We start from the raw sequence: 17,047 nt of genomic DNA on the forward strand, positions 1-17,047 counted from the left end.
AATGTTGCCCCAGTACAGGCATGTCCAACCAGTAGATGGCGATCTACCGGTAGATCCCTGGCTGATCCTGGTAGGTTGTGGGACCCTTATCAATTTGGGGATTAAATAAAGTTTACCAAAACTTAACAAATAAAAGCTGAAGAGCTCTGGGCAACCCTACCCCCAAAAAGCTCAACAAACAACTCTGGGCTCAACAACTCTGGGCAATCCACCCACCCCACGCACGCTTCTCCTCCCTCCAGTGACAATGGGTAGATCACTGCCAGTTTTTTATATACTGGGAGTAGATCGCAGTCTCTTGGGAGTTGGACATGCCTGCCCTATTGGAACTCAGCAGGGAGAAGGATGGGGTGCATTTACTCCAACATCCTGTTCTCACAGTGGCCAACCAGATGCCCATGGGATGCCCAGAAGCAGGATTGTTTACCTTCCTCCTCTGTGGTGACCCAGAAACTACAACTAATCCAGAATGCAGCAGCTAGACTGGTGACTGGAAGCAGCCGCCAAGACCACATAACACCGGTCTTGAAAGACCTACATTGGCTCCCTGTACGTTTCCAAGCACAATTCAAAGTGTTGGTGCTGACCTTTAAAGCCCTAAATGGCCTCGGTCCAGTATACCTGAAGAAGCGTCTCCACCCCATTGTTCTGCCCGGACGCTGAGGTCCAGCGCCGAGGGCCTTCTGGCAGTTCCCTCATTGCGAGAAGCAAAGCTACAGGGAACCAGGCAGAGGGCCTTCTCGGTAGTGGCACCCGCCCTGTGGAACACCCTCCCACCAGATGTCAAAGAGAAAAACAACTACCATACTTTTAGAAGACATCTGAAGGCAGTCCTGTTTAGGGAAGCTTTTAATGTTCAACAGATTATTGTATTTTAATATTCTGTTGGAAGCCACACAGAGTGGCTGGGGAAACCCAGCCAGATGGGTGGGGCATAAATAATAAATTGTTGTTGTTATAAAAATTCAGAATTCAAACCTCTCCTACAGTATCCCAGTGCAGTTTTACTGAATGTGCAAGGGGTTGGTGGGACGCAGCAGCTCTTAAACACTCACCATCAACTGGGCTCTGAACCTTTCATGTTTCGATTAACAAAAACATGCTGAAACGGTACCTTTGTGCACGTAGCAACACTGCCCCATTTTCTCTCACCCACCACTTTTGGTGAAGAGCACTGAAATTCAGAAGAGGCTGGATTTTAATCTGTAGGACCCTCAACCGGACTTCCACAAGGGAGATTGGGAAATTAACAGAATGCCCCATCCCTCTGCTGATGCAAGCAAATAGGCAGAAATGGCAACTGCGTTTAAGTTCCCTGCAAAATCTAGTCAGGGATTCTCTGCAAAGCATATACCTTGACCCCACATAGTTACTCAGAAGTAAGTTTCCCTGTGATAGGTTTACGCCCAAGTAACTGCATATAGGATTGCAGCTGAGTAGCACGTATGGATTTGTGAGAAAGTAAATAGACCAGGACCTGCAGCATCTCTTCCCGCTCAGCACCGTCATCTATGACATAGACCCTTGCGCGTCCACTTCTCTCGTTATCCCGGATCCCCTTGGCGACTTGGGTGGCCTTCAGCTTTTCAAACCTGTTACTTTGTGAGCCACACCACTGGTGAATATTCTGCAGGGCACAGAAAGAAGGAGGTTAAAGAGGCAAATACTATGACTGTATAGCGGGAAGTGGGAGTCAGATTTCTTATGATGCAAAGAAGTGACCTTGTACTCACATACCATTAGACCGTGGTTAATGTGAACCATGGTTTAATGAACTGCAGTTAAAACTGAGGCACCTGGCAGCTGATCACTTAAACCATGCCACATAACGGTTGAAAACACCAATGAGAACATGAAACAATACTAAGCTATGATTAATGTTAACCACTGAGCCTAGGGCTTGCCGATCAAAAGGCCGGCAGTTTGAATCCCCGCGACGGGGTGAGCTCCTGTTGTTTGGTCCCTGCTCCTGCCAACCTAGCAGTTCAAAAGCACGCCAAGTGCAAGTAGATAAATAGGTACCGCTCTGGCGGGAAGGTAAACGGCATTTCCGTGCGCTGCTCTGGTTCGCCAGAAGCGGCTTAGTCATGCTGGCCACATGAGCTGGAAGCTGTCTGCGGACAAACACCAGCTCTCTTGGCCTATAAAGTGAGATGAGCACCGCAACCCCAGAGTTGTCCACGACTGGACCTAATGGTCAGGGCTACCTTTACCTTTTTAAGGTTTATAAACAGAGGTTTATGAATGAGCAATCAAAGCTAACAAACCACCGTTCACACATAACTATAAACCATAGTTTTTATAAACCATAGTTTAGTGTTATGCGCGAACCAGGTCACAGCCAAAATAAGGTAATGATTGGATTATTGACAACACCACAGTTCTCCACAGTTCAAAGTAGCTTCCACAAAATCAGCAATATAACAAAATAACAAAATAATTTATCTGAGGGGGCCAGACCAGTTGTGTCCACTTTAAGCCTGTGCCTGCCCTCAAACTGGGAATGTGTCACAGGCAAAGCTAGCTTCAGGTTGGAGCTGAGCAGTTTGTACAATCAGCTAGGAAAATGTGCTTGCTTGGCAGGACACATTCGTATCAAGCATGGATGGACTGACCACATGTTATTATTTCCTCCAAGTCTTTTCATGCCCCATAACAAAAGGGACCAGAACAGAACCAGGGAAACTCAAAAAAGTATCATGTTCTGGTTCAGAGATGCATTGGGGTGGTGGAAAAACTAGATCCAGTTCACATTTAAAGGTGAATCTACTTAATTTTTACTTTCTGAAAAAATGTGTGAACCGGAATACAACTATCCTTCAAAATTCACTCTTCTCTGAATTTTGCAGTGCAGTTTTCCAGACATGTAACATACCAAAAAAAATGCATATTCTGAGGTAAAGTGTGTATAAAAATGTGTTTTGAAAAGTGTGTAAAAAAGGTGTGTATAAAAATGTGAAAGTAAGAAACAAGAATGCATTATGTATGGGAAAACGGCTTTGAAAAATGTGTATATTAGAATTTTTCAATAAAATGCTAATTGAAATGTTCAAGAGACTTTTTTTTAATACAAACTGATGTTGATTTGTGGAAAACTGAAATTAAGACTAGCAAAAATGTAAGAAACTGAGAGAAACTGAAATTGACAGATTTAGATATTCCTACCTAAGGAAAAATAATAAGTTTTGTTTGTTTGTTTGTTTAACGAAACAGAACACACCTGGCCCAGATCTAAGATGAAGCAATCACCGGTGTTGAAGCTGTCCCAGGTGACGGGCACCTCTGTAGCACGTACAGTTCGCCTTCCTTTGACCTGAAGGAGTCTCTGGACAGTCACTTCATTGGGAACCACGTGGCGGAAGCCAGAAGCCACGCCACCAGCCTAGAAGAACAAAGAAACAATTTGACTGGCCATCCACCAAGCTGAACACCTTGCTTGGGTCTACCTGAGTCTCAGACAGATTAGCATCACAATGAGAAAGCTGTCCCTAGCAGCTGAGTAACAGTTGCTGCAGACAACCTATTCAATGAGAATTTATCCTGAAATGAAGAGGTCTGATTATATCTTGTCTTTATTAAGTGTCTGTTCTAAGTTGTTTGCAGGAGTTATATGTCAAAGAGCATTCATCCTTATTTGCTTGCATGGTGGTTATACGTCTTCCCATTTAAACATTCATTCCACACCTTTCAGTGCATTTCCTTGTCACTTTGACTGCCTGTAGACTGTCCCTATTTTGAAGGAGAAATTCAGGTTTGCGCAATTAAAGTAGATCAAAGTGTTCTGTCACCCCAGTACAGTGTTTTTCAAGCATGGTTCTCCAGCTGTTGTTGAACTACCAACTCCCTGCTAGATAGGAATGATGGGAACTGTAGTCCGACAACAAACAGCTAAAGACCCAAGTATGAGAAACACTGCCCAGCACAAAAAAAATCCAACAAGGAATTTCAATTTTTAAAGCACGGGAAATGATGAGGAAATGCTAACATGCACAGGGGAAAGTGTTGGATTAATGCATGCTTCATGGGAAAATTAAGCACCCACAAGCAAATCAGGATGGAAGTTCTTGGCCATGTAGAATTCAGATATAAACCAGGTATAATTTAATAAGCTTTGTGCAAGCAAATCAAGAAGAATGCTCAAGAAACAGATCCTCTGGAGGAGCCCATTCCTAATCACAAAAATAAATAAATAAATAAATAAATAAATAAATAAATAAATAAATAAATAAATAATTTTCTTTTTCATAGTGGGCTTATAGCTCCAGGGCACCAGGGCACTTTAATTCCTTAATCCTAAATTTCCTTGATATGCACTTGTTTCCCTCCTACAAAATACTGTCAGTCTGGAGGAACCTCAAATGTACCTCTTTATCTATTTATCATTTCCTTCTATAATTGCTGCATTTATTCTGGGAGAAATGGACACTGTGGCTTTAAAAGTCTGCACTGCATGCCCTTTTTATTCTTCGTAAGCTTACACAACAGCTGTATAAACACACTTCATCCTTGTTGTTGTCTGTGGATTCTTGGGGTCAGGCTTGAGTATTGTAAATATTCCCTGTTTACAGGGAAATGTAAATGAAGAGGATGAGCTGTGACCTTTCTGTGAGATTGTCTTAGCAAGAGTTTTGCAAGGTGAGAGGAGGAGGATAGCAAATTGTCAAATGCAGATAGCTGAGAAGGGTGGTGTGTCAGTTCACACACACACTAGGACAGGTGTCAGCCAGCTTTTTCAGCAGGGGCCAGTCCACTGTCCCTCAGACCTTGGGGGGGGCAGACTATAGTTTTTTGGGGGAAATGAACAAATTCCTATGCCCCACAAAGAACCCAGAGATGCATTTTAAATAAAAGCACACATTCAACTCATGTAAAAACACCAGGCAGGCCCCTCAAATAATCCGGAGATGCATTTTAAATAAAAGGACACATCCTACTCATATAAAAACATGCTGATTCCTAGACCATCTATGGGCTGGATTTATAAGGCGATTGGGCCGGATCCAGCCCCTGAGCCTTGGTTTGTCTACCTATGCCCTAGGTTGTTGTTCGTGCAATTCAACTACAGTGGTACCTCGGGTTACATACGCTTCAGGTAACATACGCTTCAGGTTACAGACTCCGCTAACCCAGAAATAGTGCTTCAGGTTAAGAACTTTGCTTCAGGATGAGAACAGAAATTGTGCTCCGGCGGCGTGGCAGCAGCGGGAGGCCCCATTAGCTAAAGTGGTGCTTCAGGTTAAGAACAGTTTCAGGTTAAGAACAGACCTCCAGAACGAATTAAGTTCTTAACCTGAGGTACAATTTAGCCATCTAAAAAAGCCTGATCAAGTGGAGATGGCACAACTTGAGATTTTTTGTTACGTTTGCCTGCTCTCCCCACACCCCATGAAACTGACATACAAAAACCAATATTCAAAACAAGGATAAAACCCCTAAAATATGCAACTATTTATACAAAACAGATCCAACTGTTGAGCAAACAGAAATCCTTACTAGTAGAATAGCGCCCATAGCTCTCCTGTGCTTTGGGAGACTTAACGCAGGCAGGTCTGAAGCTCCAACAATTCCATAATTTAGGGGAATATTAAGGAGTAATGGGAGCTCTGTGATTCCAAGGATGGGCTCATCAAAAAAATCACCTGGTTTGAATTTATATTCCTGGATGGCAGGCAGTCCAGAAATACTTTTGCTAATGAGGTACAGATGTACTACCGAGCAAGGAACTGAACTTGTATACACCCACCTTGTATTTGATGCCTGATTTGAAGTACCCTGCGAAAGTGGACGATTCATGCCCTTGTACCTCCCGGTGCTGAATTGCCTTCCCACCAAGGTAATCGTCCAGCTGCACTGTGAAAATGGCAGCGGATCCACTCTCATCCTGGCTGCATTGGTCCCCTAGGAATCAGAAAAGGAGAGAGAAGCATGCCTATTGAGAAATAAACTCCAACGAGTTCAATAGGGGTTACTCCTAGGTAAACCTTAACCTTGAATATATCAATCACTGATTTGGTTTATTGTCAGTAAACAAACAACCATGAACTATGCAGCACTTTTGAAAAGGAAGAATATAAGAAGAGCCCATTGGATACAGCAGTACCTCGGGTTACAAACACCTTGGGTTACAGATTCTGCTAACCTAGAGTACCTCAGGTTAAGAACTTTACCTCAGGATGAGAACAGAAATCGTGCTGCGGTGGCACAGTGGCAGTGGGAGGCCCCATTAGCTAAAGTGGTACCTCAGGTTAAGAGCGGTTTCAGGTTAAGAGCAGACCTCCGGAACGAAGTAAGTTTGTAACCAGAAGTACCACTGTATATGGCCCGTGGCCCAACTATTCAGTGGCCACCCAGATGCCTGTGGTAGCCCCTCAAGGAGGACCTGAGCACAAGAGCAACCTCCCCTCATGTGGTTTCCACCAACTGGTGTCCAGCAACTGGTCTTCAGAAGCAGTGGAGGCAAAGCATAGCCACTATGGCTAGCACTCACTGATAGCCATATTATTGCAATGAGGTGAATTAATAATAATAATAATAATAATAATAATAATAATAATAATAATTTATTCATCTATATTAGAAACATAGGAAGTTGCCTTATTCTGAGTCAAACAGTTGCCTCAACTAGCTCACTGATCAATAGTGACTTTCCAGGATCTCGGCAGAGGACGTTCTCAGCCCTACCTAGAGATGCCACAGATTGAAACTGGGGGATTCTGCATGTAAAGCAGATTGTCTGCCACTGAACTACATCCCTTCCCCCAAAGCAATTTCAATTTCATGGCAGCAAATTTACAATTATACAATAAAAACAATAAAACAAGTTTTTAAAAATGCAGAAAGCAACCAGAGATAGGTTTAAAATCATGGAATGGTAGCAATGGTAGAAGGGACGCAGGTGGTGCTGTTGGTTAAACCACGGAGCCTAGGACTTGCCGATCAGAAGGTTGGCGGTTCGAATCCCCGCGATGGGGTGAGCTCCCATTGTTCAGTCCCAGCTCCTGCCAACCTAGTGGTTCGAAAGCACCTCAAAGTGCAAGTACAGTGGTGCCCCGCAAGACGAATGCCTTGCAAGACGGAAAACCCGCTAGACGAAAGGGTTTTCCGTTTTTGAGCTGCTTCGCAAGACGATCTTCCCTATGGGCTTGCTTTGCAAGACGAAAACGTCTTGCGAGTGTTCCGATTTTTTTTCGCTTTCCCCCCTTTTTCTAAGCCGCTAAGCCGCTAATAGCCTTTTAGCCGCTAATCCGCTAAGCCTTTAAAAGCTGCTAAGCCTTTAATAGCTGCTAAGCCTTTAATAGCGCTAATCCGCTAAGCCACTAATAGGGTTGCTTCGCAAGACGAAAAAACGGAACGGATTAATTTTGTCTTGCGAGGCACCACTGTAGATAAATAGGTACCGCTCTGGCAGGAAGGTAAACAGTGTTTCCGTGCGCTGCTCTGGTTCTCCAGAAGTGGCTTAGTCATGCTGGCCATGTGGCCTGGAAGCTGTATGCTGGCTCCCTCAGCCAATAAAGCAAGATGAGCGCCGCAACCCTAGAGTTGTCCACGACTGGACCTAATGGTCAGGAGTCCCTTTACCTTTACCTAGCAATGGTAGGGATAGGAAGTGAAAGGCTTCCTGTACTGATTTCTCAACAAGTCTTCACCCTGAGCCACCTGCGGGGTCCCTGCACAAAACCCCAACCTTACCTAGCCAGAAATGAAGGTCGTATTGCAGGTTCCCATTGCGCTGGCGGATGGTGTTGAGGATGACGTAGGCATCTCCGGTGAAGAAATCCCCATAAAGATTTCTGGGCACTGGGACCAGGTCAAACTTCTCGATTCTCCAGATTTGAAGACCAGGCTCCTTCCCGGCTTTCAAGAACTCTGCGTGTTCCACCATGCTGATGGGCTAAGAGAGAAGGAAAGAATTTGCGAAAATAAAAACGAAAGAAATGACTCAGTTCAGTCTGGGCAGCACAAAGAAGGCTTTGTTCAACTGCATCATATCCCTGCCCTTCCTCTGGAACAGGGTTGGCCAGGTATCCCCCAGAGATCCAGTCCTCCTTTCCAGTCTTTCAGGCTTCATAAACTTGGATTAGTTATATAGTAGAGCTTAACATAAGAAAAGTGCCGCTGGATCAGGCCAAGAGCTCAACTAGTCCACCATCTTGTTCTCACAGTGGCCAACCAGGTGGCTCTGCGAAGACCGGAAAGCAACAGATCTCCCCACCTACAATTCCTTTCCTTTCACCCACCCTCTCTGATGTTCCTTCTGCTCTTTCCTGTTATTTAATTTATTTACTATATTTCTATTTAAGCAGAGGAGCGGAGCCTTTTTCCAGCTCAAGGGTCAGATGCCCTTCCAGTGCTCACATGCCAGTGACAGGTGAGGTCAGATGCAAAAGTGGTCCCTCCTGGAGTCGAAAGCAGATGGAACAGTTACGGGCTCTTGTTTTATTCTCACTCTTATATTTGGTTTGCATGTTGTTTTTATACTGCACATTGCTTTGGGACGCTTTTGTAGGGAAAGCAAGAATTAAATATACAGTAGTACCCCTGGATGCGAATAGGATCCGTTCCGGAGCCCCGTTCGCATCCTGAGTAGAACATAACACGCGACAGTGCGTCTGCGTGTGTCGCATTTCACCATTTTCGCGCATGTCTGTGACGTCATTTTGGGCATCTGCGCATGCGCGAGCGGCAAAACCCGGAAGTAACGCGCTCCGTTACTTCCGGGTCGCCACAGAGCATAACCTGAAAACGCTCAACCTGAAGCATATTTAACCCAAGGTTGGCGCTGTGGGTTAAACCACAGAGCCTAGGACTTGCCGACCAGAAGGTCAGCGGTTCGAATCCCCGCGACAGGGTGAGCTCCCGTTGCTCGGTTCCTGCTCCTGCCAACCTAGCAGTTCAAAAGCACGTCAAAGTGCAAGTAGATAAATAGGTACCGTTCCGGCGGGAAGGTAAACGGCATTTCCGTGCGCTGCTCTGGTTCGCCAGAAGTGGCTTAGTCATGCTGGCCACATGACCCGGAAGCTGTACGCCGGCTCCCTCGGCCAATAAAGTGAGATGAGCGCTGCAACCCCAGAGTCGGTCACGACTGCACCTAATGCTCAGGGATCCCTTTACCTTTACCTTTATGACTGTACTGAAATAATAATAATGGACAGGTGTCAGAATTTGAACCTGGGCCCTTTGGCCTGCAAAGCATCTTCTCAATCGCTAAGCTGTGGCCTTTTCCCAGCGTACACTATGCAAAAGCCTCCTGGGATATTATAAGATTCCTCTGGGCAAAGAGCACCCTAACTTTAAGTCAGCACCCAGCACTGTAAGCCACACTGAGGTTAGGCAGAGCTGCTTTGCATACAGTAGGAGTGACTCAGGGTGGTGTTTTCATTGTGTTGCTCTGGTTACTTAAAACCTAATTCAACCCAGCCATCGCCCATGGAAAGAGCCAGCTCTGCTGGGCACTGTCAAAAACAAAGAGCCTTTTTACTCTAAGCAGGTCAAGCAACACTAGGGACGGCTTCCACACCCTTATTTAACTCCACCTGTTTGATCCAGCTTCTCTCAGTCTGTGATGCCACAGACATTTGTTGTCACCAAGTTAGGTTTATTTGATTTTATCTGATTCAAAGTGTGTGTGGTGTGTGTGTGTGTGTGTGTGTGTGTGTGTGTGTGTGTGTGTTTATCTAGTCAAACTATCAAATAAACTATTGGGAGAGGGACCTGTAACCCTCCATTTGTTGCTGACTACAACTCCCATTGGGACGCAGGTGGCGCTGTGGGTTAAACCACAGAGCCTAGGACTTGCCGATCAGAAGGTCGGCGGTTCAAATCCCCACAACAGGGTGAGCTCCCATTGTTCGGTCCCTGCTCTTGCCAACCTAGCAGTTTGAAAGCACGTCAAAGTGCAAGTAGATAAATAGGTACTACTCTGGCAGGAAGGTAAACGGCGTTTCCGTGCGCTGCTCTGGTTCACCAGAAGCGGCTTAGTCATGCTGGCCACATGACCCGGAAGCTGTACGCCGGCTCCCTCGGCCAATAAAGCGAGATGAGCGCTGCAACCCCAGAGTCGGTCACGACTGGACCTAATGGTCAGGGGTCCCTTTACCTTTACCTTTACAACTCCCATTATCCTTACACAACCTAGTCAATGGTCAAAGATGTTGAGTTGGAGCTTAATTAATTAATTTCCCTGCTTGCAGGGTTTGCACTGGCTGCCAATATGCTACCAAGCCAAGTTCAAGGTGAAGGCCCTAAACAGTTGAGGACCAAGTTATCTGAGACATTGCCTCTTCCCTTATACACCCAGAAGATTGCTGAGAGATGTGAAAGAGTATCTCCTGCAAGTTCCAAAGTTCTCAGAAGCCAGCCCCATAGCAACATGGACCAGGGCTTTCAGCTGGGCTGCCCCTCTTCTGTGGAATAGCATTCCTGTCAAGATGACAGGCACCCCCTTTATGCACTTACTTGGGGGGGGGGGAGATTTTTGTTCTGATGGGCTTCCCCAGCTGGATAAATGGATCTGTACCACAAGTGACCACTTGTTAGGGTATTAGTCTTGTTTTAAATGTATTTGTTGCTTTCGAGATTTTAACTGGTTTAATTCTCTTATGTGTAAATTGCCTTGAGACGGTAGTTTAGAAGGCAATTAATAAATCAGTAGTAATAATAATAATACTGTATCATCATCATCATCAACAACAACTGCAACCACAACACCCTGCCTTCCTCCCATTGCGGGATCCAAGTTAGTTCACAACATGAACTAAAAACAGTTACAGTGCTGGGGGCCATGGGTTCCCCATATCCAAATTAAATATCACAGCTGTGTTCCCTCTAGTGGAACAGCAAACAAAGAGGAACATCTGAGAATTACAAAGTGGTCCACTGCATTCCGAATTTCAACTCTTCACCTGGTTGTGATTTTAAAGATCAACAACTGATTTCATGGGCGTAGCCAGGATTTTTGTTGGCAGAGGGAGCAAAACCTCAGTTTGCTATGTATTTTTATTAACTTTTATTGATTTAGGTGGGGGGAGTTGCCCCCCACCCCGCCCCTCCCTGGGCTACACCCATGACTGATTTGTTTTATAGCCTCTTCCAAATAGTGAGTCAGCATTTCTGACGCAACGTTGGAATAATGCAATTATGAGAGGGCGATGCAAAATGTACAACCCCCCCTCCCCACAACCCCCAGCTAAGGAAGACCACAGGAGACACAGTGAATGATAACAGCACTGCACAGATAAGCTGGTGAACTGATCACAAGGAGCGCAAAGAGCCTTTAAGTTGCCTCAGGGCTCTGTTGTTTCCCACTGGCAAGACAGACAATGTTCCCCTTTTGATAAAGAGAATCTGTTTCCATGCAGGTGTGTCTAGGAAGCAGAACCTGCTCCCAGCAACTTCCTGTTCCCAGCAACTGGTATTCAGGGACATGTAGCTGCTGATAGACTTATTATCCTCCATGAACTTGTGCAATCAGCTTCTAAAGCCAACCAATATTTTGGATCACTCAGATTTGAATCCCTGTTTAACTATAAAACTCCTTGAACATACAAAGCTGCCTTATACCGAATCAGACCATTTGTCTATCTCTAGGCCAATATCGTCAACTCTGACTGGCAGCTGTTCCAAAGGGTCTCAGGTGGAGAAAAGACTTTCCTGCCACCCATTACCTGTAAACGCTAGGGAGTGAAACCGAGTCCTTCTACAGCAGGGGTGGGGAACCTGTGGCTCTACAGATGTTGTTGGACTCCAAATTCCATGGGCCTTGGCCAGCATGGTCAGGGGTGATGGGAACTTGAGTCTAGCAAGCGCCGGAGGGCCACAGGTTCCCCATCCCTGATCTACAGGAAAAGCACATGCTCTGTGACTGAGCTTCTGCTCAAAAGCCGAGCACTACCAAAGTCAAGATCCCAAATTGCATACACACCATACATTTAAAGCATGTGACTTCCTCAAAGAATTCTGGGAACTGTAGTTTATCCCTCACAGAGCAAAATTCTCAGTACAAGCTACAGTTCCCAGGATTTTTTTAGGGAAAGTCATGTGCTTTAAATGGGCTTTGGATGTCTGGTGCATACACAGCATCGGGCAAATCTCTCCCGCTATTTTTTAAAAATGCATTTAACAATAACATTATATCATCAAAGAATCACCCTTGCTCTATCTGAAAAACATTTGCAAAAATGTAAGGTAACGGCGAGTGAAAGCAGGGGGACCAAGTATGCAGATACAAGGATGTGGTAAGAATTTATATCTACTCCACTTTGTTCAAAACAAAGGAAATCAATTCAAGTCCAGCACCCGGCATTTATTATAGCTATTGCAATAGGGCATTGCTCAACTTGACAGATAAGAAAAAGGTCTTGCATCAAGTGGCTGGTCAGAGAGGTGTAATATAACTGCCACTTCTCCAGAAAATGTTTTGGTTAGATGTACAGTGATACCTCTGGTTAAGTACTTAATTCGTTCCGGAGGTCCGTTCTTAACCTGAAACTGTTCTTAACCTGAAGCACCACTTTAGCTAATGGGGCCTCCTGCTGCCACCACGCCGCCACCACACGATTTCTGTTCTCATCCTGAAGCAAAGTTCTTAACCTGAAGCACTATTTCTGGGTTAGCGGAGCCTGTAACCTGAAGCGTATGTAACCTGAAGTGTATGTAACCTGAGGTAGCACTGTATTACTTGGACACTTCCCCTGGTGGTAGTTGCTAAGTGGATCCAAGTTCTCAGTCAGCAGAGCATGAGACTCTTATTATGGGCTGGAGCCCCACGTTGGGCAAAAGATTCCTGCATTGCAGGGGATTCCAACTCTACAATTCTATTGTTCTATTATGTATTTGTGTTTTTCCCTATTTTAACATGTAGTAAATTGTTCTGCACTGAATTCTTATGTCTATGTTAAAGCACTTTTGTGTAATTTTGTTTTGTATGATGTTGTGGTGCCATGGATGTGTAAATATTTTTTTTTAAGTTTTAAGAACTTAAATCACTCTACATACACCTAAACAAAACATATATATATACAAATCTTAGTACACATATCAATAAATACAGTTGATCATAGCCCCAGCTATAAACAACTTCCTCTTAATTATTTTTATCTAAAAATACATACGCAATTAATATTATTTTGTTCCAATTTATATTCTCTGAAACCTAATGTTAGCATAATACTTTAAAATAATTCAGTCTCCCAAACTTTTCTTGTTTTTCTAACACACCATCTCCCAGTCTATCACTTTTGGAACTTGCTCTTTCTCTTCAATCTTGAACTTTTAGTGTTTAGTTACCATCAATGAATAATAAATTGATACTTTTTTCTGCTTCTAATGCAATACACCCCCAAAATCCTAATATACCATCTGGCCCATATTTGAAAATGATTCGGTCAAACTTACTTTAGAGGATAAATGTTTACTTTGTTTTCATATAGATACCCACATCCCAGGCACGCCCTGCCCCAGCTGGAATACATTTCCATAACTCTGCCTTCCATTTATTGCAATATTTATTCCATCTTAACCATCAATATATACCAATGCATTATAGATCTTAGGTATCAATCTTTGCCTTTCCCTGCTGAAATGTATTCTCAAAAGTTGCTTCCTTTCTTAGATCAATTTTGTACCCAATTTCTCAGCTGAAAATATTGATCTAAACAAAATATTTGACTACCAGTTTTAATTCCTGGTATGTGAAAACCTCTTTTGCCTTAATCAAATGAATTAATATTACTAAAGCAGATTTTCCCCAGACCTTTCCAAAATTCATGGTAATCATAACAGTACCCAGTGCTTTTTTTCTGGGGTGGGGTACGCATACCCCTAAACATTTTGTGAGTCTAAGTTTGGCCTCATTGAGGGGCAGTATTTCAATACAGTGGTACCTCGGGTTAAAAACTTAATTCGTTCTGGAGGTCTGTTCTTAACCTGAAACTGTTCTTAACCTGAGGTACCACTACTGCCGCTGCGCCACCACTGCACGATTTCTGTTCTGAAGTAAAGTTCTTAACCTGAGGTAAGATTTCTGGGTTAGCGGAGTCTGTAACCTGAAGCATATGTAACCCGAGGTAGCACTGTATAAGTAGGAAAAAGAGTATCCCTAAACAAGGATACTCTTTTTAAGGAAAAAAGCACTGCCAGTACCAATAACCTGTTTTTTAGTGGGCAAAACACTTACTGCACACTCACACAGTATCTTCTGCAACACTCTATAAGGTCAACACTTAGGCTAAGGGTACCTAAGCCTAAGAGAACACTGCAAACTATGGAGCCTGAAGCTGAGACAAGATTCAAAACTTAGCAATCTCAAACGATCAACCACCACACCACACCAACCACCCAAATTTTTTTTCCTCTCTTGTTGTTGTTTTAAACACACACAGCAAATTGTGCCCAGAGCTGCGCAAAAAGGATCCCATACAAGCCTGTGCTGCCATAGATTTGTCAGTCTTTCAGGGACCACAACATTCTTTTTGCTGACCCCCAAAGGTCTTTGTCACTCACCGCAGCCAAAAACACAGCGACAGCCCAGAGGAGAGATGCAAATCTCCAAAGGGAAGCCATCTTCGGACAGCTTCACCTGACTGCTTTTAAGCAGCTGGAGAGGTTCCTCTGCTCAAACGTGAACCAACCCGGCCTTCTCCTTGGTCTGCTCTCCCAGGGAAGCTACTGGAAGAATGAGAGGCTGGAGGAGTCCTGGGGCTTGCCTTTTATCTCCCATCAGTGTGCAACAATTGAGAGCAAGCCCATCCCCAGGCACGCCCTGCCCCAGCTGGAAGGCAGCAGCCAGCCACGCCTCTGTGTACAGGCTCTGCTTTGCAGGGGTCAGAGGCCCTGTCTCTCAGGGCCATCATAACACATTGACATGTGGTGTCTATTACATTCAGGCTGTAAGCCATTGGGAGCAACCCACAGCCACTGGTGGCGTTTGGCCAAGAAATTATATAAGACCAGAGCAACACGTTTGGTGGGAAATCTGGGCTTGGGAGCCTGGGTTTGAGCCAGGAGGTGACAAAGGGACATTTGTTGCAGAGTGGCAGTGAATAGACTCACAGTATGCCAGCTGTAAGCCTAAATCAGGGCCTGAGATTGTGCATCTGAATGGAGGGACTTGGCCTTAGCAGAGGAGTGAGGAACTATTTGGGGGGGGCAGCCAGGGGGTGTCACATTATGCGGCCTAGGACCCATGTACCTATGGGACCGCCTCTCCTGGTATGCTCCACGGAGGACCTTAAGGTCCACAAATGACAACATTTTGGAGGTCCCAAGTCGCAAGGTGGTTAGATTGGTCTCAACTAGGGCCAGGGCCTTTTCAGTACTGGCCCCGACTTGGTGGAATGCTCTGTCACAAGAGACCAGGGACTTGACATCTTTCCACAGGGCCTGCAAGACAGAGCTGTTCTGCCTGGCCTTTGGCTTGGACTCAGTCTGACCCTTATGTTTCCCTCCTCTTATGGTTTTGATCTATGGGCTACTTTTAAAATGAGGCTGCATTTTAAATTGGTTTTCCCCCTCTATTATGTTTTTACTGTAATTTTACTGGTGTTAGCTGTCCTGAGCCCGGCTCTGGCCGGAGAGGGCAGGGTATAAATAAAAATTATTATTATTATTATTATTATTATTATTATTATTATTATTATTATTATTATTACTACTACTTCATCAGCAACCTTCCAGAGCCATGTGCTACCTCAGCAAGCATGATGTTATTGAAATCAATAACAGGATTAACTCTTATACTGCAAATGGAATGATTTATGCTGTTGCACTTCCAACCATAAATGGGATGGGGGAGGGGAGGGAGCCAAAAAGAGGACAAATCACAGGCTCCAGATGTCTTTAGCTGATCGCAAGCTGAACACGGGCCAGCAAAGTGATGCATGTGCTAAGAAAGCTAATGCAATCTTTAGGCTGCATAAACAGAAACACTTTGTTCGGGTCATTAGCTTTTATCCTGCACTCTCAGGCTCCTGTGTCCAGCCCTGCCAGATGTTAAGGACATGATAAACTTAAGTGCATCAGGAAGGACACTGACAAATTTTAGCATATCAGGAGTATGGCGACTAGGAAGGTGAGTGGAGTCTAGACACCAGTTCCTATCAGGAACACTTGAAAGGACTGAGGATGTTTAGCACCCAGAAGAAAAGATTAAGTGGAGACACTCCCTAATGGTTAGAGATGTTTGACAGCGGGGCAGTCTGCCTCAGGGGGGTAGGGGGCTCTCTTTCACAGGAAACTTTTAAGCAGAGGCTGATTGGCTATCTGTCAGGAATCTTGTAGTTTCAGAATTCCCGTATTGAACCGGAGAGTGGGCTCAATGCCCACAAAGTCCACTTTCAACTCAAACATTTTATGATTCTGTGACCCTGCAGGCACAGGAGCCAACTCATAGGGACTGAGGTCATTTTGATGCCCCCCAAAAAAAATTTTGAGGGGGTCGGGCTTCCCCAAAGTTGATGGACATTGCCATTCAAACGATGTGCACACTACACCTTGTGATAGATTATGCAGGGCAGGGCTTATCTCCCCCCCATCTTTTATTCTAGATGGCACCCCTGTGCTGCAGGGGTGTATGGGGTGCAAGGGTGGTACCTTGGGGGGGGGCTTTGTGCTCCTTCTGGGGTAGTTTGTCCAGCTTTGGTTCCTAACCTGCACTCAGCTCTCACCTGGGGCTCCTGGAAGCTGCCAGCATGCAACAGGAGCCACACAGTGGCTTCGACTGCCCCGCTAAACCAAGTGGGGGTAGCTAGTGGGTCTCAAACTCTCAGTGAGTTTGAGTCCTTGCCTGCATGTGAAGACAGGCTCTGGTGGATTGAGTGGATGAGACCAGTAGTGGGTCCAACAGGAAGTGAGGGTCAGATGGGGTTCGTTAACCTGGGAAGATAGCCTATCCAGGAGATGGACAACTCTGATCCTAAATGTCTGTTGCCTTGAAGGATATCTTCAGGAGAAGAAAAGGCTAAGGAGCAAACGCTACATAAATCTGGAGTCGAGCCCCTAAAACAGTTGAATGACACCTTGTACGCCTCCTTCTGGCAACTCCTGCAGCCAA

General features: G+C 44.9%; 1 protein-coding gene across 2 annotated transcripts in view; it reads right to left on the reverse strand.

Annotated features, from left to right (window-relative positions):
* The window catches only part of GSN (gelsolin), a 61,293-nt gene that overhangs the window by 15,106 nt on the left and 29,140 nt on the right, over positions 1-17,047 (reverse strand). Inside the window, exons 1-5 of one of the 2 annotated variants that reach the window (XM_083485831.1) lie at positions 14,500-14,796; positions 7,690-7,891; positions 5,744-5,898; positions 3,221-3,382; positions 1,478-1,627 (exon numbers count right to left, since the gene is read on the reverse strand). In XM_083485831.1, the coding sequence (XP_083341957.1) occupies positions 1,478-1,627; positions 3,221-3,382; positions 5,744-5,898; positions 7,690-7,891; positions 14,500-14,559 (729 nt within the window). In that variant the 5' untranslated portion in view covers positions 14,560-14,796. Of the gene's footprint in view, positions 1-1,477; positions 1,628-3,220; positions 3,383-5,743; positions 5,899-7,689; positions 7,892-14,499; positions 14,797-17,047 lie in introns of those variants that run through there. The other variant, XM_083485832.1, reaches the window with a different exon arrangement.

Source organism: Podarcis liolepis, assembly GCF_965112155.1.
Source record: "Podarcis liolepis genome assembly, chromosome: Z".
Taxonomy (NCBI): domain Eukaryota; kingdom Metazoa; phylum Chordata; class Lepidosauria; order Squamata; family Lacertidae; genus Podarcis; species Podarcis liolepis.